Source organism: Mauremys reevesii, linkage group 21 (assembly GCF_016161935.1).
Source record: "Mauremys reevesii isolate NIE-2019 linkage group 21, ASM1616193v1, whole genome shotgun sequence".
Lineage (NCBI taxonomy): Eukaryota > Metazoa > Chordata > Testudines > Geoemydidae > Mauremys > Mauremys reevesii.
Window position 1 is genome coordinate 22,156,038 of NC_052643.1, and position 25,275 is coordinate 22,181,312.

At 49.8% G+C, this 25,275-nt stretch overlaps 1 protein-coding gene across 13 annotated transcripts in view; it reads right to left on the minus strand.

The window, feature by feature from the left end:
* The window catches only part of EIF4G3 (eukaryotic translation initiation factor 4 gamma 3), a 466,091-nt gene that overhangs the window by 285,430 nt on the left and 155,386 nt on the right, over window positions 1–25,275 (minus strand). For all 13 annotated transcript variants that reach the window (XM_039509520.1, XM_039509526.1, XM_039509519.1 and 10 more), the window contains exon 3: window positions 24,859–24,987. In XM_039509520.1, the coding sequence (XP_039365454.1) occupies window positions 24,859–24,987 (129 nt within the window). The remainder of the gene's footprint in view (window positions 1–24,858; window positions 24,988–25,275) is intronic.

Genomic DNA, 25,275 nt, shown 5'->3' on the forward strand with positions numbered 1-25,275 from the left:
TCCTGGCTGCTGAAGTGAGAGTGAGAGAGATTGAAAGAGTAAGAATGACTGAGTGAGTGAGTGAGAGAGAAAGAGAGAGAGAGTCTGTGTATGTAGAAGCTCTACTCACTCTCTCCCCTCCTCCTGGCTGGGGGGGAGAGTGGTATTTTCTGCTCTCTGCCCCTTTCTTTTTGAATAATTACAGACAACTGCAACATCTTAAGAGTTTTTTTCTCTCCAGCTCCCAGTTTGTTTGCTCTGGTGGAGCTCCACTTTCTCCTCTAACCCTGACTGAGGAAGGTTTTTCTCTTTCCTCTCACTGCTGAGAGTGGCAACTGATGCCTCCAATCTGGCCAAAGGCAGTTCAAAGAACAGTTCCACTCTCGTTCCCCTGCCCACTCTCTCCTAGGTTTTGAACCTCATAGCTAAAAGGTAGATACAAAGGACAGAAAGGCCCCATCAGAGAGGTCCTAATGAGAAGCCCAGCCCTGAACTCCTCCAGGTACTGGAGAGTGGGAAGATGTCAGTATCTCTAACACAGTGACCTTCTTGTTCCCTACTTTAGGGCTCCAGATTTAATTTCAGTTTCTGGTACCTTCTTTCCAACAGCTAGAAAAGGATGAAAGAGCTTTGTGTCTTTTCTCTCCATCCAGAGACTCTTGGATGATGCCAGGTTGTGTTGCTGTCATTCTACTTCTCTCAAAGTCTGTAACTGAGGAGGCTAGGTGGGAGAGAAGAGGTTTCAGCCCCTCCCCAGTCTCTTGATTACTGGGAATTCTTTAGTGCAAAAAAATGCAAATGAGAAGCTGTTAGTATAGTTCCAGATCACTGCTATGAGATTTCTATATCAGCACATGCTGTGCATTCAAATGTATTAGAAGAATTAAAAACATTCCAGGCACTGAAGTGTGATTTCAAGGCCATGGAATTTTGAGAAGGCAGAGTGAAGCAGAATGCCTTTTGCAGTGGACACTGGAGTCGTGAAACAGTTTTTTATTGTTGCAGAGTTCTCCTACTCTTGCAACAGCTGAAGGGCAGTGGAATGCCTGGGGCTGGTTTTAAGTCACTCTAATGGAAAACACGGGAAGCTGTATAGCTAAAATAAGAGAACAGAGCAATTCTTTAATTGGAAAAAAGTAGACAAAAGAGGGGGAAATAACCTAACCATTAATAGTGCTACACTAATCAACTTCCTTTTGGTGTTTATTTAAAAGAAAATTAAATAAAACCCAACTAGATTTGTATGACAAGATACACACACCTAGACCTCTTTTCCCACAAGAGACATCAGACATCCCATTATTCCTTAATCAGTGTCCTGGAAGCCTACGTTTGAGGTCCCAAAGTACCATTCCACACCATCACACTGCAACCTTCCATATACACATTTGGAAATATGTAAAGGGAACCAGGTGCCATTCTTCCCAGGCATTTTGCATCATTCTTAATGGTCTCCATTTCATTTTAACCACACACTGATACTTACTTAATACTATGACTTACTAGCATTTTACAGATATCAGCTAATCTTTAATGCCCCTATGAAGGAGCCACACTTTAGGACCATATGCCTTGTTATATAGACATGGATCCTTCTATAGTAGTAAGGGAATGAGGGTGCACTTGTATCTCAGATCCGACATTCTTGAACTGAGGACACAGAAGTTCCACCATCTGTAAACATCGCTCATTCTATTCTACCTCCTGGAATGCTATTCAAACTCTGAAGCAGATGGGAGGAAGGAAGTAATGAGCGCACCTCACCTTCAGAAGCAAAACATTTTTTGAACCAGCGTTCCTATTAATAACCTTCTTTTCTCCTTCATGGTAGTGCTTCTACAAGATCCTCACATTAGGAAGCTAGCAAGCAGTTACAATCTCTGGAGGAAGAGTGCTGAGGAACTCCACTAATTAAACAGAGATTGGAACACTGCTCTTTTGACTGAACATTTGATCTAGACTTAGCATTGAGAGAACATTAATTTATGAAAATATAACAAACTTACAAATCTCAGCTTTAGGCACATGGCAAATACAAATTACAGATGCTGTCACCACTCTAGTAAAATGAATTCTATCTCCACTTGGTACTTGAGCCCTGGATCAAATCATAGGAAGTCTAAACATACAATTTAATCAAATGAGAAAGCCTTTGGCTCACTATTGCTTAACTCTTAGTTTTATTCCTTGATAGCACTACATTTTTTTAGAAAATTCAGTAGATATTTATGGCTATTGGGAAGAAAACTAACATCTCTTAAAAGTTTGTAATTCTCCAAACCCCTTCTGACTTGATGTTATAGCCACTAGAAAGGCAACTGTAATAAATATGAGACGCGGAGGGTAGACTTTCTAAACAGTCATAGATTCACCGATTCTAAGGCCAGAAGGAACCACTGTGATCATCTATCCTAATCTCCTATATAACACAGGCCACAGAACTTTCCTGAATTAATTCCTGTTTGCATCAGAGCAGACCTTTTAGAAATCACTCAATCTTCATTTCAAAATTGCCAGTGATAGAGACTTTACCACAATTCCCGATAAATTATTCCAATAGTTAATTACCCTCACTGTTAAAAATGTGTACCTTATTTCCAGACTGAATTTGTCTAGATGCAACTTCCAGTGACTGGATCTCGTTATACCTATGTCTGTTATCATACAAGTGCTTATAAAAAGAATATAGCAAGATAAGAAGTAATAAAGAGACAGGTGACAAGAATGATTAGAGACACAGAAAAATTCTCATATGATGAGAGATTTAAAAGATTGGCATTGCTTATCTAAGAGGAAACAGATAAAAGGGGGCATGATAAAAATCTACAAAACAATGAATGGTATAGAGAAAGGTAGATTAGGAACCTTTATTCACCCAGTTTCATAATACTAGAACATGGGGACATTAAAGAAAACTGAAAGATGATCAATTCAAAACTGATATAAAGAAATCCTATTTCAAACACCACACACTTAGCCTGGGGAACTCATTGCCGCAAGACAAGATTGAGGCCAATAATCTGGCAGGAGTAAAAAAGGCATTCAAAATTTATATAAATAATATCTAGTTATAATAAAAATATTTAAAAATAAACAAAAGCCTTGGAAAGGATATACATTCATACTGCAGGGCTTATGCAAACCTCTAACTATTGGAGATTAGGAGGAAACTTTCTGTGGGGACATCCCATAACTGCCTTCTACAAGGTTTCTTGAACCTCCTTTGAAGCAGCTAATGAAGGTCATTTTGGAGACCAGGATACTGGACTAGGTCAACCATTGATCTGATCCAATAAGGCAACTCATATCTTTGTCAAGCAAGACACCAAATACGAATCTCTCTTGGAAGAGACAGATACTATTAAATGCTTTACTGATTGGTCTGTGTGAAAAAGATTTCTTCGTTCTAGGAAGGGACGGGGGTCCACCTAACCAAGAAAGGGAAAAGCATCTTCGCACACCAACTCACCAACCTAGGGAGGAGGCCTTTAAAAATAATAGAAATATCCAAAACATGAGACCTGTTAATAATGAGAGACATTAACTACCCAGACACCTGTTGGAAAAGTAAGATGGCAAAGCACAAAATGCAGACTAAGTTCTTTGAAAGACAAAATGAGTCCGCAGGGCCTGACAAAATTCACCCTATGCTAGAGTATTAAAGGAACTAGCAGAAGGAACCTCAGAACCATTAGCAGCTATCTTTGAAAACTCATGAAGGATGAGTGAGGACCCAGAGGACTGGAGAAGGGCCAAGATAGTATTTACATTAAAAGGGGGAATAGAGAGCACCCAGTGAATTATAGCCCACTCAGCCTAGCTTTGATACCTGGAAAGATGCTGTAACAAATTATTAAAAAATCAATTTGTAACACCTAGAGAATATAACAGGGTTACAATTAACAGCCAACATGAACACCGTAACTGGTGTTCTTCAAGGTGTTGCTCATGTCTATTCCACAGTAGGTGTGCATACTCACCACGTGCATTGGTGCCGGAAGTTTTTCCCTTAGCAGTATCCATACTGGGGGAGCACTGCGGCGACCTCTGGAGTGGTGCCTGTAAATTGTGCTATAAGGGGAGCCACAGGCTCCCCCCACCCTCAGTTCCTTCTTGCCAGACAACTCCGACAGAGGGGAAGGAGGGTGGGGTGTGGAATAGACATGAGCAGCACATCTTGAAGAATGCCAGTTACAGAACAGGTAACTGTCCTTTCTTCTTCGAGTGATTGCTCATGTGTATTCCACATTAGGTGATTCTAAGCAATATCTATTGGAGTAGAAGTTCACGATAGCTCAGGACGAAGTACCACCCTGCCGAACCTGGCATCATCCCTAGACTGGGAGACGATCACGTAATGCGAAGTCAACGTGTGAACTGAGGCCCAAGTGGCCACCCTACAAATGTCTTGGATAGGGACATGGGCTACATAGGCCGCTGATGAAGCCTGAACCCTCGTAGAGTGCGCCCTAACGATCGGAGGCAGGGGCACCTGTTGTGTATTTGTTTGTCATGGGTTTTGTTACTATGGCAACTGAGTTAGACTATTAAGGGATAGCTCAGCCGGTTTCAACCGGCTGAGGGAGCTCTCTGTCTCTGTAAATAAAATGGAGGTTTTGGTTAGCTGTCTGCTCTCTGGCCTCAAGTGATTGCTTCCTACACCGGCTGCCCCAAGGATACAACAGCACCCCTGTCCGATCACAGCATGTGCCTATGCACGAAGTGATCCAGCGGGAAAGCCGCTGGGTGGAGATGGGCTGCCCCTTCACCCGCTCGGCCGAGGCAATAAAGAGTTGCGAGGATTTCCGGAATGGCTTGGTTTGATCCAGATAATAAGCCAGCACCCTACGCTCATCGAGCGTGTGGAGGCAGCGTTTCTCATTAGAGGAATGGGGCTTAGGACAGAGCACGGGAAGAAAGATGCTCTGTTCCATATAGAAGGTGGAGACCACCTTCTGGAGGAATGCCGGGTGTGGGCGAAGCTGGACTTTATCCCTGTGGAAGACCGTATAGGGGGGTTCCGAGGTTAAGGCCCTAAGTTCTGAGACACATCGGGCCAACCTGATCGCTACAAGGAAGGCCACCTTCCATGAGAGGTGAGACCAGGAACACATGGCCAGGGGTTCAAAGGGAGGTCCCGTGAGTCGGGACAAGACCAGGTTTCGGTAACATTGTGGCACGGGGGGGTCTAGTGTACAGGAACAATTGGTCAAGGCCCTTCAGGAAACGGGAGGTCATAGAGTGGGAGAAGACCAAATGTCCTTGAACCAGCGGGTGGAAGGCTGATATGGCCGCGAGGTGCACCCTGAAGAGGTAGGTGCTAGTCCTTGGGCCCTAAGGGATAGAGGTAGTCCAGAATAAACTGGAGAGGCGTGGCGGAGGGGGAAACCCCCACTCACTTGCCCACCTGGTGAACCTGGACCACTTTGCCACGTACGTCCGAAGCGTAGACGGCTTCCTGCTTTCCAGGAGGACTCACCTTACTTGATCTGAACACCTGTTCTCCTCCTTGTTTAGGCACAGAGCAGCCACGGTGTGAGGTGGAGCGTGGCCAGATTGGGATGGAGGAGGCGGCCTTCGTCCTGGGAGAGGAGGTCCAGATGGAGCGGCAGCACCCTCCAGGGGGCCGCCAAGAGGCGTAGGAGGAGCCCGTACCAGTGTTGACAGGCCCACGCTGGGGCTATGAGAATGACTCTCACCTTGTCCACCTTCACCTTCTGAAGGACCTTGGCAATGAGGGGGAATGGGGGAAGGCATAGAGAAGCTGGCCCAACCACTGTAGGAGGAACGCATCAGAAATCGCGCCTTTCCCCACCCCTCCCCTGGAGCAGAACCGGGGGCAATGCCGGTTCTGGTGGGTTGTGAACAGGTCGATATGGGGAACTCCCCACTCTCAGAAGAGCCAGTGAGTGACCTCTGAGTGGAGAGACCACTCGTACTGGGGGGAGAAGACCCTGCTAAGGCAGTCCACTTGCGTATTGCAGACGCCCAGGTGGTGGGCCACCCTCAGGGAGATATCGTGGGCTATACAGAACTCCCATAGGTTCAGGGCTTCCCGGCAGAGGGCTAGCGAGCACGTCCCGCCTTGCCTGTTGATGTAGTACATGGCAGCAGTGTTGTCCGTGAGGACCCTGACCACCCTGCCGTGGACAGGTCCGGGGACGACCACATTCCCTGGATCTGCACGTTCTCTCTGTGGGCTCCCCAGCCGAGATCCGAAGCGTCGGACACCAGGTCTATGGATGGGCTGGCATCCCAAAAGGGAACTCCTTGCAGCATATTGCTTGGGCAAGACCACCATTGAAGGGAAGCCAGTATTGGGGATGGAACCGTGAGCACCTTGTCTAGGCTGTCCCGAGCTTGAGAGAATTGGGAGGCTAGCCAGATCTGGAGGGGCCTCATTCAGAGTCTGGCGTGGCAGACCACATACGTACACACCGCCATGTGCCCCAGAATTCGAAGGCATGCCCTCACCGTGGTCACCGGGAAAGCCATGACTGAGGCAATAAGATCCCTAAGGTCTCGAACCTGTCCAAGGGGAGAGAGGCCGTGGCCCTCGAGAAGTCCAGCAGGGCCCCAATGAACTCTATGCACTAAACAGGAACTAATGTTGATTTGGTCTCGTTCACCACCAGGCTGAGACCGGTGCATGTCGATAGGAGCAGCTCCACGTGGGTCTTTACATCGGAGTGGGACTCCCCCTTGAAGAGCCAGTCGTCCAGGTAAGGAAAGATCTGCATGCCCTCCCGCCTGAGATAGGCCGCTACCACAGCCATACATTTTGTAAAGACCCTGGGTGCCGTAGATAGGCCAAACGGGAGGACCGCAAACTGATAGTGGTCCATCCCAACCAGAAAGCGGAGGAAGCGCCTGTGCCCCTCGAATATATGGATGTGAAAATACGCATCCTGAAGGTCCAGGGCCATGGACCAGTCCCCCAGGTCCAGGGAGGGGATAATAGAAGCCAGGGACACCATGCAGAACTTGGAACAGACTAGAAACCGGTTTAGGTCCCACAGGTCCAGGATGGGCCTGAGACTGCCTTTGGCCTTCAGGATCAGGAAGTACCAGGAATAGAACCCTTTGCCCTGGAATTCTATGGGTACCCTTTCCACCGCCCCCAGGTGCAGTAGCCAGTCCACCTCATCCCTCAGGAGGCGGACATGCTCCGAGTCTCCCGGGGCCACCATGGAGGGCGGGTGATTTGGTGGGGGTGAGGTGAACTGCAACATGTAGCCCTTGGAAATGGTACTGAGGACCCACTGATCTGATGTTATGCAGGACCATGCCCTGCGGAAGGCAGACAATCGGTTGCAGAACACAAACTTTATTAAACGGGGGTCTCCCTGGCAACAGGCCCGGGGCCCCCCTGCAAATAGTCAAAACTGCCTCTTTCCCTGCCTTTTTCCCTTGGTGGGCCCAGGCTGCACGGGCAGGGTGGGACTGCCACTGAGACCAGCATTACTGGTCTCTGGGTCTTTTATACGGGGGCTCATATCTGCTCCTCACAGGTTGAGTTGCCGGAAGCAATTTGTCCTTATCCTTAGCTGGAGGGACGTAGAGGCCCAAGGTCTGCAAGGTAGTGCGGGAATCTTTCATCCCATGCAGCCTGACATCCGTCTGGTCCGCAAAGAGCGCCTTCCCATCAAACGGGAAGTCCTGCTTCGGGGATTGGGCCTCCATTGACAGTCCCACAACAGGAGCCACGACGCCCTGTGCATGGAAATTGCGGAAGCCATTGAGCGGGCCGCAGTGTCAGCTGCATCCGACGCCGCTTGCAGGGCCGCTTTAGCTGCCGCTGCCCCCTCTTCCACCAGCGCCTTGAAGTCCTTCCTATCCCGATCTGGGAGGAGGGGCTCAAACTTAGGCAGAGACTCCCAAATGTTAAAGTCATATCTGCTTAGTAAGACTTGGTGGTTGGCTACCCTAAGCTGGAAACTCGCAGAGGAATAAAGCTTTCTCCCAAAGGAGTCCAGCCGTCTGGTGTCCTTATTTTGGGGAGTGGGCATGGGCTGGCCCTGTCGCTCCCTGTGGTTTACCGATTCCACCACAAGCGAGTTGGGTGCCAGGTGGGAATAGAGGTATTCGTGGTCCTTGGCCGGCACTAAGTATTTCCTCTCTGCCTTCTTGGAGATAGGGGCGGAGGAGGCAGGAGTTCACCACAGGGTGTTGGAGATGTTGGCAATACCCTGGTGCAGGGGCAGGGCCATGCAGCCCAGTGCCGAGGGAGACAGAACACTGAAGACGGAATTGGACGGACCCTCCATCTCCTCTGCCTGCAGCTGGATGCCACCTGCTTTAGCAGGTCTTGGTGTGCCTTGAAGTCCTCCTGTGGGACTGATGGCGGAGCCACCAATATAGCGTCATCTGGTGCCGGGGAGAGGGCCTGCATGGAGCCAAGAGCCTCGGTGGATGCCAGGGCGTCAAGCCCCAGATCAGAGTCCAGGCGCGGGTCTGCCAACTCGTGACCCGCCAACTTGTCCCGTAGGTGGCCGGACGAGGCCGATGGAGGCTGAGACGCTCTGGCGACCGAACAAGCCCCTGTCCTGGCTGGCATCGGTGGCCTCGGTGCCCACTGGCACCACTGTCTCTGCCAAGGGGGCCCTTGCCATTGACCCGTCTGAGAGCCCGATGGCACTATCTGTCCCAGCTGAACAGCGTGAATGGGTGGCCAGGTACCGAGGCCGAGGTTGGCCACGAACGCTCGGTGCCCCAGGAGCGGTAGGAACGGTGCCGTCTCCCTTGGGACCTGGACCTGGACATCGAGGAATCATAGAATCATAGAATACCAGGGTTGGAAGGGACCTCAGGAGGTCATCTAGTCCAACCCCCTGCTCAAAGCAGGACCAATCCCCAGACAGATTTTTGCCCCAGATCCTTAAATGGCCTCCTCAAGGATTGAACTCACAACCCTGGGTTTAGCAGGCCAATGCTCAAACCACTGAGCTATCCCTCCCCACAAACGGTACTCACCCGAAGAACTACTTCGGTACCTGTGACGGCCACGTGAGGACTGGTGCCCCGATGCCGAGGCACCCCGAGGGGAGTCTCGAGTGCGACGTCTAGCTGATCGGGAGCTGGAACGGGAACGACGGCGTCTATCCCGTCGGGAGAGGCTGCGGTACCCACGCCACGCAGAGGAGTATTCCCGGTGCCTCTCTCAGTGCCTACGCTTGCTGGCAGGAGGCATCGAGGGTCCCTGTGACTCTCATCCCGAAGGCGACCCGGATGGTCTGGCCGGCGTTGAGGGTGGGAAGGAGCTGCAAAACAAGCAACCACTGCACGCCGAGCGGTGTGGGGAGCGATCCTCGGAGTGGGAGCTGCAGCTGGCTGGAGAGGTCTGGTGGGCACCCAATGGAGACTTGTCATGAGACCTGGGGCCCATGCCCGTCTGCGTGCTCGGGACTGACAGGCTCATAATGTCCTTCGCATCCTGCATCGCCTCCGGCATCGATGGCATCCATACCGGTGGGAATGCACGGGCCAACGGTGCTGGGCTGCTCCGCACCACACAAGTCGGAGGTCTTGAGCCCAGGGGGGACCGAGGGCTGCCCAACGAGAGACCAGCCTCTCCCTTTTCCTTTTCACGGGGCCGCTGAGGCAGGGCCCTTCCCTTGCTTTCTGGAGGGAGAGCGGCGCCGACTGGTCAAAGGGGCCTCGCTACACACCGACGATGCGGCAGCCAGCACCGACTCCATCAGGAGAGCTTGAAGTCTAATGTCTCTGTCCTTCTTAGTCCTTGGCTTGAACAACCTGCAGATCTTACAATGGTCACTGATGAGAGTCTCACCCAGGCAGCGGAGACACTCAGTGTGCGGGTCACTCCTAGGCACAGAACGGTGACAGGAGTCGCACGACTTGAATCCTGGGGCATGGGGCATGCCCCGAGCCCACTCTAACAAATGAAGAAACGATCCACGAACGGTACCATTAAAGTCAAGAAGAAAAGGCTGCAGCAGAGCTGGAGCACAAGGTTCTGACTACCTTCACTGGCGGCAAGGAATTGAGGGTGGGGGAAGCCCGTGTCTCCCCTTATAGCGCGATATACAGGCGCCACTCCAGGGGTAGCCATGGTGCTCCCCCAGTACGGATACTGCTATGGGAAAAACTTCCAGCACCGGTGCACGTGGCGAGCATGCACACCTACTGTGGAATACACGAGCAATCACTCGAAGAACAACAAATTGTGCCATATCAACCAAATTTCCTTCTTTGACAGGGTTATTGGCATAGTGGACAGGGAGGAAAATGTAGATGTGATAGATCTTGATTTTAGTAGGCTTTTGACACAGTCCCACGTAACATTCTCATAAGCAATCTAGAGAAATGTGGTCTAAATGAAATCACTGTAAGATGGGTGCAAAACTAGACTGTACTTAAAGAATAGTTATCAATGGTTCGCCATCAAACTGGGGGAATATATCCACTTGTGTCCTGCAGAGATCTGTCCTGGGTTGGTATTATTCAGTGTTTTCTCTAGTAATCTGAATAATGGAGTGGAGAGTATGCTTATAAAATTTGCAGATGACACCAAACTGGCAGGGTTGCCAGCATTTTGGAGGACAGGATAAGAATTCAATACCACCTTGACAAATTGGAGAATTGGTCTGAAATCAACAAGATGAAATTCAATAAAGACAAGTGCAAAGTATTAGGAAGAAAAAAAATAAAATGAACTATTACAAAATGGGGAATAACTGGACAGGCGGTAATACTGCTAAAAAGGATCTGGGGATCATAGTGTATCACAATCCGAACATGAGTTAACAATGTGAAGCAATTGTAAAAAAAAGCTAATATCATTCTGGGATGTATAACAGAAATGTCATATGTAAGAAACGGGAAGTAACTGTCCCACTCTACTCCGCAATGGTGAGGCCCTCAGCTGGAGTATTGTGTCCAGTTCTGGGCACCACATTTTAGGAAAGATGTAAACAAACTGGAGAGAGTCCTGAGGACAGCAACAAAAATGATAAATAATCCCCAAAATCTGATCAATGCGGAAAAGTTAAAAAAACTGGGCATGTTTAGTCTTGAGAAAGCAGATCCTCCCTGAATCTTCCTAAGTCTTCAAATATGTTAATGGCTGTTATAAAGAAGATGGTGATCAACTGTTCTCCATGTCTACTGAAGGCAGGACAAGAAGTAATAGGCTTGCTCTGCAGCAAGGGAGATTTAGGTTAGATATTAGGACAATCTAACTAGGATATTAGTTAAGCAGTGGAACAGGCGTTGGGAAATCACCATCACTGGAGGTCTTAAAGAACAAGTTAGACCAGGGGTGGGCAAATTATGGCCCGTGGGCCACATCTGGCCTGTCAACCATTTAATCCGGCCCTCAGCACCCACCATGGAGCGGGGCCAGGGGTTTTCCCCACTACAGCACTCCAGCCGGGGAATGGGGTTGGGGGCTTACCCCACTCTGCACAGATCCCAGGAAGCAGCCGGCATGACCCCCCTCCAGCTACTACATAGTATACGGAGGCATGGTCAGGCAGCTCTGCGCGCTTCCCCATCTGCAGGCACTGCCCCCACAGTTCCCATTGGTCATGGTTCTCAGCCAATGGGAGCTGTAGAGGTGGCGCCTGCAGACGAAGCATAACGCAGAGCTGCTTGGCCACGCCTCAGAGCTGGAGGGAGGACATACGTCTCAGAGCTACTTGCGGTAAGTGTTGCCCAGAGCCTGCACGCCTGAGCACCCCGCTCTCCCCCACGCTTCAATCCCCTGCACAGCTCTGATTCCCTCCCACACGCCGAACCTCTCTATCCCAGACCAAACCCCCTGCCTGTACCCCAAGCCCCTCATCCCCAGCCCCATCCCAGAGCCCACACCCCCAGCCAGAGCCCTCACACCCCTCCCCCATACCCCAATCCTCTGCCCCAGCCCTGAGCCCCCTCCCACCCTCTGAACCCTTCAGTCCCAGCCTGGACCCATCTCCTGCACTCCAAACCCCTCATCCCCACCCCAACCCGGAGCCCCCTCCCGCACCCTTAGCTGCTCATTTCTGGCCCCACCCCAGAGCCCGCACTCCCAGCCGGAGCCCTCACCCCCTCCCGCACTTCTACCGCCAATTTTGTGAACATTCATGGCCCGCCATACAATTTCCATACCCGAATGTGGCCCTCAGGCCAAAAACTTTGCCTATCCCTGAGTTAGACAAACACCTGTCAGGGACTCTCTATATGTACCTGGTCCTGCCTCAGTGCAGGGGGCTGTACTAGATGACTTCTTGAGGTTCCTTCCAGCCCTACATTTCTGTGATTCTTGGTACTGCATTGGAAACCAAGGAATAAGAGGAGAAAATAACAGCAATCATAATGACATCGGCAACAATGTCATGGAAATTTTGTTCTGATAGTATTTAGTGCATTGTGTGCGCTGTCACTGCTGAATCAGTCTATTAGTTGAGTGTGTCCTGAAGAGATACCATAGCAAAGAAGGTGCCTGAACTGTAGGATACCTGCCTTTTCACAGTTTCTGCAAAGTGAGGCCTCAATCCTTCTGTCCACTTCGTCCCTCATGCAGTTGTCTTCAATGGGAACAACCGTTTCTTTGGCCTTTGCATGCAAGACAACAGACTTCTGGCATTCATACCAGGGCTTTGTCATTTGAAGTTTGTACAAGAGTACTACTTCCTGTCTGTTGAGGTATCTCCCACTAGATGCTTGATCCGATTCCAATGAGATAATCTTCTCCACAGCTGAGCTGAGTTGAAAAATTACGCTCTTTTAACATTTGCATGGAAAATATGTCCCTAGTAGAAACTATGATGATTTTCTGCTTGGGAACTTCTAGGGTTTGGTCCAGCCCAAGAAGCTTAGAAGATTCTTTTGAACCTGGTGTAACAGTATTGCATCATCAAAAGACAGTTACTCACCTTTGTAACTGTTGTTCTTCAAGATGTGTTGCTCATATCCATTCCAATTAGGGTGTGCACATGCCGTGTGCACAATCGTTGGAAGATTTTTACCCTAGCAACACTCGGTTGGTCGGCTGAGGCGCCCCCTGGAGTGGCGCCTTTACGGCACCGGATATATACCCCAGCTGACCCAGGGCCCTCTCAGTTCCTTCTTGCTGGCTACTCCGACAGAAGGAAAGGAGGGCGGGTTTGGAACGGATATGAGCAACACATCTCGAAGAACAACAGTTACAAAGGTGAGTAACCGTCTTTTCTTCTTCGAGTGCTTGCTCATATCGATTCCAATTAGGTGACTCGCAAGCCTTACCTAGGTGGTGGGGTCGGAGTGAGACGTCACAGAGTGGAGAACCGCTGAGCCAAATGCCGCGTCACCCCTTGACTATTGGACAATCGCATACTGAGAAGCAAAGGTATGCACCGATGACGAGGTTGCTGCCCTACATGTCTCCTGTATGGCTACATGAGCCAGGAAGGCGGAGGAGGAAGCTTCAGCCCGGATGGAGTGGGCAGTAAGGTGCGTAGTTGGCACACCAGCCAAGTCATAGCATGCACGGATGCAAGATGTGATCTAGAATGAGATGCACTGGGCTGAGACCTGAAGGCCCTTCATCCAGTTTGCCACAGCTACGAACAGCTCGGTCGTCCTCCTAAAAGGTTTCGCTCGTTCGATGTAAAAGGCAAGGGCCCTACGAATGTCTAGGGCAGGGGTCGGCAACCTTTCAGAAGTGGTGTGCTGAGTCTTCATTTATTCACTCTATTTTAAGGTTTCGAGTGCCAGTAATACATTTTAACATTTTTAGAAGGTCTCTTTCTATAAGTCTATACAGGTCTGTCGCATCTTACGCGCATTTAACATGCGCAATTTCAGCTTTGCGCAGTTGGGAGAAAGAAAAACAAAAAAGGGCGATTCCACCAGCGTGAGACGTGAATCTGCTGTTCCCACTAAAATATTGGGGGGGGGGGGATTGACAGCAACAGCATGTCTTTAGGCCTGTGATAAGGGTCTCCCCTATAATAACCCTGGAGGGTTGGCAAAAAAAGTTTAAATAGTGTGTCTGTCCCGGAGTGAGTGTGAGATGGGAGAAGCGAATCTGCTGTTCCCACTACAGTACTCAGTCCCCCTGTGCCTCTCATACTGTGCGCATTTCGCCACGCTGAGTGACTCTACTGTGCCTGTACTGTTTAAAGAGACAGTATGTATTTTTCGTACTGTATAACATAGCTCCTAAACGCAAGGCACCTACTTCATCTGATGCTCAACCAGAGAAACAGCGATGTGTTCCAACGCTGGAGGAAAAACTGTCCATATTGGACTTATTGAGAGACAGTATGTCCATCGCTAACGTGGCGCGTAAATACGGCTGCAACGAATCTAGCATCTGTGCCATCAAGATTCGAGAGACAGAAATTCATCAAGCCGCGGCATCAAGTGCTCCAGTAACTGCTAAGGTGATGAGCCAAGTGCGTGATAAGACTTTAGTGAAGACCGAAAAGGCACTAAACTTATGGCTGGAAGACATTAACCGTAAACGTGTGCCTATCAATGGCAACATGTTGCGAGAATAGGCTTTTAGCATCTATGCGCTGTTCAAACCTCCCGCCGAAGAGGGACAGCCTTCTGATAAGAAGGAATTCAAAGCCAGCCAAGGTTGGCTTAACAGTTTTAGGAACCGCTTCAACCTCAAAAACGTGCAGACTACTGGTGAAGCTGCATCTTCCAATGAGGACGCAGCAAAAGCCTACCCCGAACAATTAAAGAAAATCATAGAGGAAAGGGGCTATCTTCCAGAACAAGTTTTTAATGCTGACGAGACTGGGTTCTTCTGGAAAAAAATGCCCGCCCGCACTTACATTTCGAAATCAGAAAGACAAGCCCCTGGCTTCAAAGCAGCTAAAGACCATGTGACTGTGTTGCTTTGTGGCAATGCACCTGGGCATTTAATAAAGCCGGGCTTGCTCTACAGGGCTGCAAAACCCCATGCCCTAAAAGACAAGAACAAAAATCTCCTGCCTGTGTTCTGGCAATCAAATCAAAAGGCTTGGGTGACGGCAGCATTATTTCTGGATTGTTTCATTCTGGAGGTCAAGCAGTACCTTGAAGAAAAAGGACTTGACTTTAAAGAGTTGCTGATCATAGACAATGCTCCTGGACACCCTGTGGCACTCCGGTTTGCAGATAACAACGTTGAAGTCATCTTTCTCCCCCCCAATACCACCTCCATCCACCAACCTCTCGACCAAGGCGTCATTAGCTGTTTCAAGGCCATGTACACGAGGCTTACACTCTCATGGATCCTTACCGCTATGGATGCTGATCCCAATGCTAATGTGATGGAATGCTGGAAGTCCTTCAACATTGCCAATTGCATCACTTATATTAAACAGGCAATGGATGCAATCAAGCCTGAAACAGTCAATGCATGTTGGTGAAACCTATGGGAAGACTGTGTGAGTGATTTTAAGGGTTTCCCGACCATTGATAAAGAAGTGCAACTCATTGTTCTGGTGGCCAGGCAAGTGGGTGGTGATGGCTTCGTCGACATCCTCAAAGAAGAAATTGAGGAATTAATTGAGGGCCATAGAGAAACATTGACTAACGAAGAGTTAAAGGAACTGATAAAATCGTCTACAGAAGACGAAGATGATGACAAACAGGAAGAGCCAGCAACTTGGAATCTTCATAAATTTTCTGAAGTGTTCCAAGCAGCGAAACACTTGATTTCATTTCTGAATATGATCCCTCTATGGAACGAAGCCTCAAAATCACACGGAGTATTACGGATGATTTGAAACCGTACCAAGAAATGTTTGAGGAGCTCAAGAGACAACAGCGACAGTTGCCAATCACCATGTTTTTAAAGAAAAAACAACCAGCAGCAGAAGAGCCCACACAATTAATTTCTCGAGCTGAACCAGAGCCAACCACTTTGTCTACGACTCGCTCTACATCACCCAAGCCTGGCCCATCATCTCCTGGATCGACATCAAGCCCTGACAACTCAATAATAGTGTTGTCAGGAGAAGAGGAAGACTAATAATTGGAGTGTGTATAATACAAGACTAGCAAGAATATCCAGGATGAGTGGTGACTGTTCAGGTTTACACTGTACTGTACCGTTTTCATTTTTTATTCTTTCATTCTTCTGTCTCTCTGTTATATTATTAAAAATACTGTAAAATTATATTTTGCATATGTAGTCTTTATTATATACTGTACTGTACATTGCTGTATACAATACATAGTATTTTATGGGTGATTTAATGGATTTTCAAGGGTCATTTTGACTATATGCGGTTTTCGCTTTACGCGCTGACCACAGAACGTAACCCCAGCGTAAGATGTGACAGACCTGTATTATATAACTAAACTATTGTTGTATGTAAAGTAAACAAGGTTTTCAAAATGTTTAAGAAGCTTCATTTAAAATTAAATTAAAATGCTGATTTTACGCCACCTGCTTGCTCACCTCGCTGCCAGCCTGGGCTTCTGTTCACCTAGGCTGGCAGCGGGCTGAGCAGGACCTGCAGCTGGGATGCTGGCTGGCAAGAGGCTGGCAGCTGGGACCCCAGATCTGGGGTGGGTGGGTTCAGGAGTCAGGTCAGAGGGCTGGGGGTTGTGGGGGTGCAGGGCAGAAGGCTGGGTGTGTGGGGGGTTCAGGAGTCAGGGCAGAGGGCTGGGGGTGTGTGGGGAGTGTAGGGCAGAAGGCTGGGTGTGTGGGGGGTTCAGGAGTCAGGGCAGAGGGCTGGGGGTGTGTGGGGGAGTGTAGGGCAGAAAGCTGGGGAGGGTGTCGGGGGGGTTCAGGGGTCATGGCAGGGGGCTGGAAGGGACATGCCCTGTTCCACCCCCTTCCGCAAGGCCCCGTCCCTACCTCTTCTCTGCCTCCTTTACAGAGCAGCGAGCATGCTGCCACTCTTCCTCCTCCCCCTCGCAAGGGCCATCAGCTAATCGGCACAGGGAAGGAGAGGAGGGGCAGGAAAGCAGCACGCTGGGGGAAGAAGCTGGGGAAGGAGGAAGCTTGGCTGCCGCAGGACCAAGCTTCTGCCTCCTGCCCCCACAGGGGAGAGCGGTGGGCGGGGGGGCTGAGTGGGGTTGGGGGCCAGGATGGCGGCAGGCAGCAGCGTGCCACTCAAAATCGGCTTGCGTGCCGTGTTTGGCACTCGTGCCGTAGGTTGCCTACCCCTGGTCTAGGGAGTGCAGCTGTTGTTCTCGTCGAGAAGTGTGCGGCTTCGGATAGAAGACCGGAAGGAAGATGTCTTGGTTGACATGGAAGGCAGAAACCACCTTAGGTAGGTCGCAGCTGTACCTAAGGGCTCTAAGATCCGAAACACGTCTCGCCGAGGTGATAGCAATGAGGAAAGCTGTTTTCCAGGAAAGGTACAGGAGCAAGCAAGTGGCCATCGGCTCAAACGGGGCACCCATGAGTCTGGATAGGACCAGGTTGAGGTCCCACGTAGGGGCCGGATGCCGAATTTGTGGGTACAGATGTTCCAATCCCTTGAGGAACCTGTCCATGGGACTGGAGAAGACCGAACGCTCATTTTTGCCTGGGTGGAAGGCCGAAATCACTGCTAGGTGTACTCTGATGGATGAAACTGCTAGGCCCTGCTGTTTTAAGGACAAGAGATAGTTTATGACGGTAGGCACTGGCGCCTCCAGATGGGCAGCATTGCTCAGAGCACACCAGCAGGAGAAACGCTTCCACTTGGCCAAATACGTGGACCTAGTAGAGGGCTTTCTGCTACCCAAAAGTACATGCTGCACTGAGCGGGAGCAACATAGCTGAGATTGAGTTAGCCATGCAGCATCCATGCTGTGAGGTGGAGGGATTGCAGGTCCGGATGACAGAGACAGCTATGTTCCTGAGTGATCAGGTCCGGCCATAACAGAAGTGGAACTGGAGTGGTCACCGACAAATCGAGGAGAGTGGTATACCAATGCTGCCTGGGACACGTCGGGGTAATCAAGATTAAGCGGGCCCTGTCTCTGCGCAACTTGAGAAGGACCTTGTGGACTAATGGGAATGGAGGAAAGGTGTAGTACAAACTGTCTTTCCACGGTATCAGGAAGGCGTCCGATAGGGAACTTGGGGAGTGCCCCTGGAGAGAGCAGAAAGGTCCTTCTGGGGAAACCCCCACTTCCGGAAAATGGAATGGATAACGTCCAGGCAAATCGACCACTTGTGAGCCAGAAAGGATCTGCTGAGGTGATCTGCCAAGGTGTTTTGGACTCCTGGGAGAAACAACGCCACCAGGTCGATTGAGTGGGCTATGCAAAATTCCCACAGGCAAATGGCTTCCTGACAGAGGGGGGATGATCGCGCTCCCCCTTGTTTGTTGATACAAAACAGGGCCGTTGTGTTGTCTGTGAAAACTGCAACATAATGGCCCTGAAGGTGTTCGTGGAACACATGGCATGCCAGGCACACTGCTCTCAGATCCCGTACGTTGATGTGCAAGGAAATCTCTTGTGTGGACCAAAGGCCCTGTGTGCGAAGGTCTGCGAGTTGAGCACCCCAACCCAAAGATGATGCGTCATGGTCAGGACCAGGGAGGGCTGCGGGGCATGGAATGGCACCCCTTCGCATACCGAGCTGGGGTTCAGCCACCAGACCAGGGAGGTTAAGCCTTCCATCGGTACCGTGACCTCTGTGTCCAGATTGTCCCCGTCTGGGCGGGAATACGGTTGAGAGCCAGGCCTGAAGTGGACGGAGACGCAGTCTGGCATATCTGGTCACAAAGGTGCAAGATGCCATGTGTCCCAGGAGACCGAGGCACGTGTGTGCTGTCGAGGTCAGGAAGTGTTGGAGGCCGTGGATAATGATGACCATGGACTGGAAGCGGGAGTGTGGTAGGCACGCATGGGCGAGTTTTGAATCCAAGACTGCTCCGATGAAGTCAATTCTTTGGGTCGGCTCAAAAGTGGACTTTTCAACATTGAGCAGCAGGCCCAGCTGTCTGAACAAGCTCATGGTGAACTGGACATGAGATTGCACCAGATCCTTGGAGCGACCCCGAATGAGCCAGTCATCAAGGTACGGAAACACTTTGCAGGATGGTAAACTGGAAGTGCTGTTGGTTGACCACAAAGCAAAAGAAACGCCTGTGCGGCGGGTAAATCGCTATGTGGAAGTACGCGTCCGTCATGTCGAGGGCGGCGTACCAGTCTCCAGGACCCAGGGAAGGGATAATGGTCCCCAGGGAAACTATGCGGAACTTCAAGCTTACCATGAATTTGTTGAGTCTGCGCAGGTCCAGGATGGGCCGAAGCCCCCACTTTGCCTTGGGGATTAGGGAGTAATGGGAGTAAAACCCCCTGCTCCCCAGTGCCCTTGGAACCTCCTCTATAGCTCCAATAGTTAGGAGCGTTTGCACCTCCTGTAGGAGGAGTTGCTTGTGAGAGGGGTCCCTGAAGAGGGACGGGGAGGGAGGGTGGTGGTGAAACAAATTGAAGGCGGTATCCACTTTGCACCGTATGTAGGAACCATTGGTCTGACGTTATGCGGGACCACGCAGGAAGGAAATAGGAGAGGTGGTTGGTGAAATGTGGGGAAGGATCCTGGAAGGAGACTGGTGCTCCGCCTTCGGGCACACCTTCAAAAGTTTTGCTTGGACCCCACCGAAGGTTTGGGGGGGCCCTGGTTCTGGTCCATCTGAGGACCAGACTGTCTCTTCCTATCATCCCGGCCGCATCTTCTAGAGAAGTCCTGTCTCGACCAGGGATTAGGGTAGGTGCGCTGTGGTTGGGGTCAGAAGGGCCTACATTGTATCACCGGGGAATGCATGCCCAATGAACTCTGGAGTCAGTCTTGTCAGAAAACAGACCATGGCCATCAAAGGGCAGGTCCTGGATAGTCTGCTGGAGTTCTGGTGGGAGACTGGAGACCTGCAGCCACGAGATGTGGCGTATGGCTACACCCGAGGCTAGAGTCTTCCTCCAGTAGGGCCCCGAACTCCTCCCTGGACTCCTGAGGAATAAGCTCTTTGAACTTTCTCATCGAGTTCCAGGTATAATTGTAGCAACTCAAGAAGTCCTGCTGGTTAGCCACTCTGAGTTGTAAGCCGCCAGTAGAATAAATCTTGCGCCCGAATAAATCCAGGCGCCTAGCATCCAGGAGTGGGAGCTTATTGGCCGTGTCCTTCCCTCTCATTAATGGACTGTACAAGAAGGGAGCACAGTTGGGGGTGAATATACAAGTATTTGTAGTCTTTGGAGGGGACCAAGTACTTTTTTTTTTTTTTTTTAATTAATGGAGATATACCTATCTCCTAGAACTGGAAGGGACCCTGAAGGGTCATCAAGTCCAGCCCCCTGCCTTCACTAGCAGGACCAAGTACTGATTTTGCCCCAGATCCCTAAGTGGCCCCCTCAAGGATTGAACTCACAACCCTGGGTTTAGCAGGCCAATGCTCAAACCACTGAGCTATCCCTCCCACTTCCTCTCCACCTCCTTGGCAGTGGGAGGAATAGAGCCCGGAGATTGCCAGGGAGTATTGGCATTAGCCTGGATGGTCCGAATAAATGGCAAGGCTATACGTGTCGGGGTATCGACAGATAGAATGTCCACTACCTGATCCTCGACCTCCACCACCTCCTCCACCTGGAGTCTCATGTTTTGTGCCACTCTGAGAAGCAACTCTTGGTGTGCACGGAGGTCTATAGGTGAGGGGCCAGAGGAGGACATACCCGCCACTGCCTTGTTGGGCGAAGACGAGGAGGATACTGAAGGGACTGACTGGTCCTGGGGCAAGTCTTGCTGGGGAGAGTCCGGTTGCCCTAGGTCCACCATGCTAGGGGCATGGGCCTGAGCTGAGGGCAGGGCCGTCGCCTCCGAACCCCCCAGGGAAGGGCGATTCACCGTGGCCTCCGGTACCCAGGGTTCTGAGTGGGCAGAGCAAGAAGCCCCTGAGGGGACACCTTGGGCCTGATGGTATGCCCAAGGGGTCCAAAAGGACCACTGCGAAGGTCCCTGACCAGGATCCTGCCCCTCGTTGTGCCATTGGCTAGCACCGTCCACATCCTGGTCCTGGACATGGTAGTCACTTTCTGCCTGAGACAACCTCGAGTTGGGACGGGACAGCCAAGGTGGAGCCGATCGCACATGCTGGGTCGCCCTGTCTTGTGTTGTCACCTCGCACTGTAGTCTCGAGCGGTACCGCGACCTGGATCAGGACCAGCAGTCATATCAGTGCTGGGAGGCAGATATGGACCTAGACGAAGATCTATGGGCGGAATGGTGCCGGAATCGACTCCGAGTAGACCGGCGCCAGGATCGGTGCCGGGAGCTTGACCGGTACTGACTCGTACTGGGAAGAAAATCTTCGTGAGGCGGAGCAGCACCGCGAGTGCGACCGGCACCGAGATGGTGATCGATGCCGGGACTGCAAGCGGTGCCGTGGACGAGACCAGCGTCTGGATCGGGACTGTGACCGGGTTTGGGACCAGGATCAGTGCCGTCCATTCTTGCTCTGAGACAGAGGGCGCATCATGGAGGGCTTTCCTTTCGAGGGAATAGCCCGTACCGGCGGTACTGAAGGTTGCAACGGTCTCGGCTCGGTGAGCGCAGTCAGGTCGCGTGCCATAGAGAAACTCTCCAGGGTGGAAGGCAGACTGAGCTCGACCACGGTACGCACCACGGAGCTTACATGCATCGGACTCAACGGTGCTTGTGATGCCGGAATCAACGGTGTCGGAGTTGGAGCCTTCGTGGGGCGGTCCCGCATGGGACGCGGCTCCGAGAGAGGCACAGGCGGTGCCGGCAACTGCAAAGGAGCAGCAGGTTGTTTGTGCTACTTCTTGGGTCCCGGAGACAGTGAGCAGTGCCACGCTGGTAGAGGTACCAGAGATGTCCGGTGCCAGGAGTCTTTGCCGGTGCCGGGATGTGAAGCTGTTGCTTCTGGTGCCAGAGGCGGTGCCGAGTCTCGACACGGAGCCAAGGACATCCAGCTAAGTGCCACTTCAAGAGAAAGTCCTGCTCCTTTTTAGTCCGAGGCTTGAATGCCTTACAAATGCAACACGTATCTGATTGATGGGATTCCCCCAGGCACTTCAAACAGGAGCTGTGGGGGGTCTCCCGTAAGCATCGGCTTAAGGCAGCTGAGCATGGTCTGAAACCTGGAGACATAGGCATGAGCCCAGGTACCGGGAGGGAAGGAAGAGGAAAAGCCTCTTACCCCCAATTACTATTTACACTAACAACAACAACAACTATTAACTACAACTAGAAAGTGGAGATCAGCTAAGCTGCGCTCCACAGTTCCAACGACCGTCACGGGTGGTAAGAAGGAACTGAGAGGGCACTGGGTCGGCTGGGGTATATATCCGGCGCCGTAAGGGCACCACTCCAGGGGGCGCCTCAGCCAACCCACTGAGTGTTGCTAGGGTAAAAATCTTCCGATGATTGTGCACTCGGCATGCGCACACCTAATTGGAATCGATATGAGCAAGCACTCAAAGAATACTCTGTTTTGGCTATTGTGGTCAGATTTATTTTTTTCCAAATTGAACTGTGATAGCTCTCCCTCTTCCAGGAAAAGGAGGTGGCATCAACTAAGAAAGAATCTGAGATCCACTTATGTGTCCTTTATGTTCTCTGGAATTTTTGTTTGTAACCTTTGCAGTGCCTAATGGAGGCGACTCAGATGACCCAGCTGAGGGGGAAGCAACCATCTTTACACTTTGACTTATGGATTTTTTGAGGCTGCTTTTGGCAGTAATGATATAGATGCTGAGGTAGTATAGCTGGTAGTATATTTACTAGGCCACTCACAAAGGATAGGTGGGGGGAGACCTGCCTGCTCTTCTATCACTAAATGCATTCAGTGTAGTACCTCTGGGAGCTTACCCATGTGCATGGGTTCTGGCTATCAGAGCAAAGTAGGGAAGAATGAGAAGATCCCTATTAAATTCTAACCCCCTTTCTTGACTGCTGAGGAGGAGGAACTGGTTTTACCTTGCTTGCTGGAGTTTTCTCTCAACAGTAGGGGCTGTTGCTTCTCTTCCATGCTGGTTTGCTCTCTAAAGAGCAACTGTTGCCACAGCTGCAGCTGATTTCTCTTGTAACATTGTTTTCGGATAGGAGCCAAGAAGCCTGCTGCAGCTACTGCCTGGCTCTATGAGGGGTTTCCAGCTGCTCCCAAAATTTCTGTATCTTCCAGCCCCAGTAAGGCCATGCCTCAGTGGGGTGCCCCACAGAGCAGAAGAGGCTATTGGTGCTTTGATGGGGAGCCATCGGTGTGAGTCACTTCCATTTTCATTCTTCCTGCTGGAGGCAAGTCAGGCAGAGGAGTATGTACTCTGCCCCGTGAAGAAACCAGTAAAGGAACACAGGGGAGAAAAGAAAGTAAAAGCAGTCAAGACAAAAGCAGAGGAATCAAAAGGGTGTAGAAGTCAAGAAAGATCTCATTACAGAATAGATTCGCCACTGGGGAGATTAATGGAAGCTCCTACAGGGGCTTGACATTATAAAGAGCAATTGATGGATAGACCTCCTGCTAGCCAGGCTTGCCCAGATACAAAGCTCTAGCTGCCTCCATCTGGTCAGCAGAGGAGACTCTACTCACAAGAAGAGGGTCAGCAGTTGTTTCCCACTACAGCAGAAAAACTCTGTTTAAAGGCAATTTGCATAAATAATGAAAACCAGTGAAAACAACTATTATTCTCCCTTCCATTTTTTACTATTTGTCTACAGGATTCAAGCTTTCATTTCAACAAGATTTCTAGCCACTGCTTGTCCAATGTACTGGCGGAAGAGCTGCCAGAACCACCTAGAGAAACAAATGACTGGATGCTTTCATCCGTTCACCAGGGCTAGATTGTATCTGGCCCTTATGCTTTCCTTCCTTTATGCCACCAAAGCATGGGACAGGTACAAGCAAGCATAGGGACTGCTCCCTCCTATCACCCACAAGTGTCCCCAAGAGTTTGGGGAGGATACAAGGCCATGCTCCTCCTACTGATCATCACAGATAAAAAATACTGTAGTCTATGTAGTGGTGGCACAATCTGGGTCTAATTTCAAAGCCCGTAAGAGTCATTGGAACCGCAAACTAGTATTCTCCATGGCTGCCTAGAGTAGGGATTCTGGCACAGACCCCATCTTCTTTGCAAATATTGACTCAATTGGAAAATATTAAGGAAAAAAGAATTTGGCTAACATTTTAAAACTTTGTGTGGGTCACTCTCCTTCCTCTTCTCCACCAGTGTCATTCAGGGATTGGCTTTCCCTTTGTCCACAAGTTCATACCATTAATTCTCATTTTGTCTGCTCTCCACATCACTGGCTTTCCTCCACTCCCAATCCTTCATAGCTTCATGTAGCATCCCTTCTCAATCTCCTTTTTCTCATTCTCGCTTGCCTCTTCTTTTATGGAGTATGCTCCCCCTTTCACTTTCACTCCAGTACAACAGTAGTCTTTTAAAACATCTAAAAACTAATTTGTTCTCAATAACTTGCTAATCAAACATTATTTGTTCATCCTTACTATTATTTCTATTGCGCTCTTCTGTACTTTTTTTTTTTTTTTTGCAATCTGTCATTTTGTTGGCACTTATTTTTGTAACTTTATTTCACTATTTCTAATATTAATTGTAAAGTGCTCTGCCCACCAGCATCGTGTAAAAAATGTAACATGAAAAAACACTGTAACAGTATGTGAGGCACTTCTGCAAAAGTGGACCATAACCCAGAGCAGTTTGTGAGAAAATGGGGATATTCCTCAACACTGTCACCAATATTTTCTGCAATTTGATAATGATTCAATAATGATTAACAACCAACTAGGGTGGTACACCTAAGTCACTACAGCGTTGGAGTTGCTTTAAAATGGCATGCTCCCCATTAATCAGTTTTATAGTGGTTACAGAAAGCAGATAAATTTAAATTGAGCTCCTTGAGCTGAGGGAAAAATACTAAAAAAACCCAACAACAGCAGGCAAATTTCTGATCAGCACCTCTCTTACCTGTGAAAGTCCAGGGGATGATGCATGTCCTGGTGGCGTTGCAGCAAGATTTGGGTGTCCTTTGTTTATTTCATGTGCAGAGTAAGGGGATGGTGCAGGAGGTCCTGGTTGTCTTGCTACCTGTGTTACCTGTAAGGAGATAAACTATTAGTAAAACATAATATTAGTAATTTAATCTTTATTTTCCATTCTATTCTTTGGGAGTAAGGAACTGCCAGATATGAAGGAGGCCAGAATCAGCAGCATTTTTAAAATGTGGTCCAATTCAAACATTATTTAACTACTTATGTGAAACTGGTGCTCATGAAGGTGTGGAAACTAATATCACAACCTTGATTCAGTTATAGTAGGGGATTTCATTGCAATATCCTTGATATTTCAGTCATGTGACCTTACTATGAGACTGTCAATCATCAT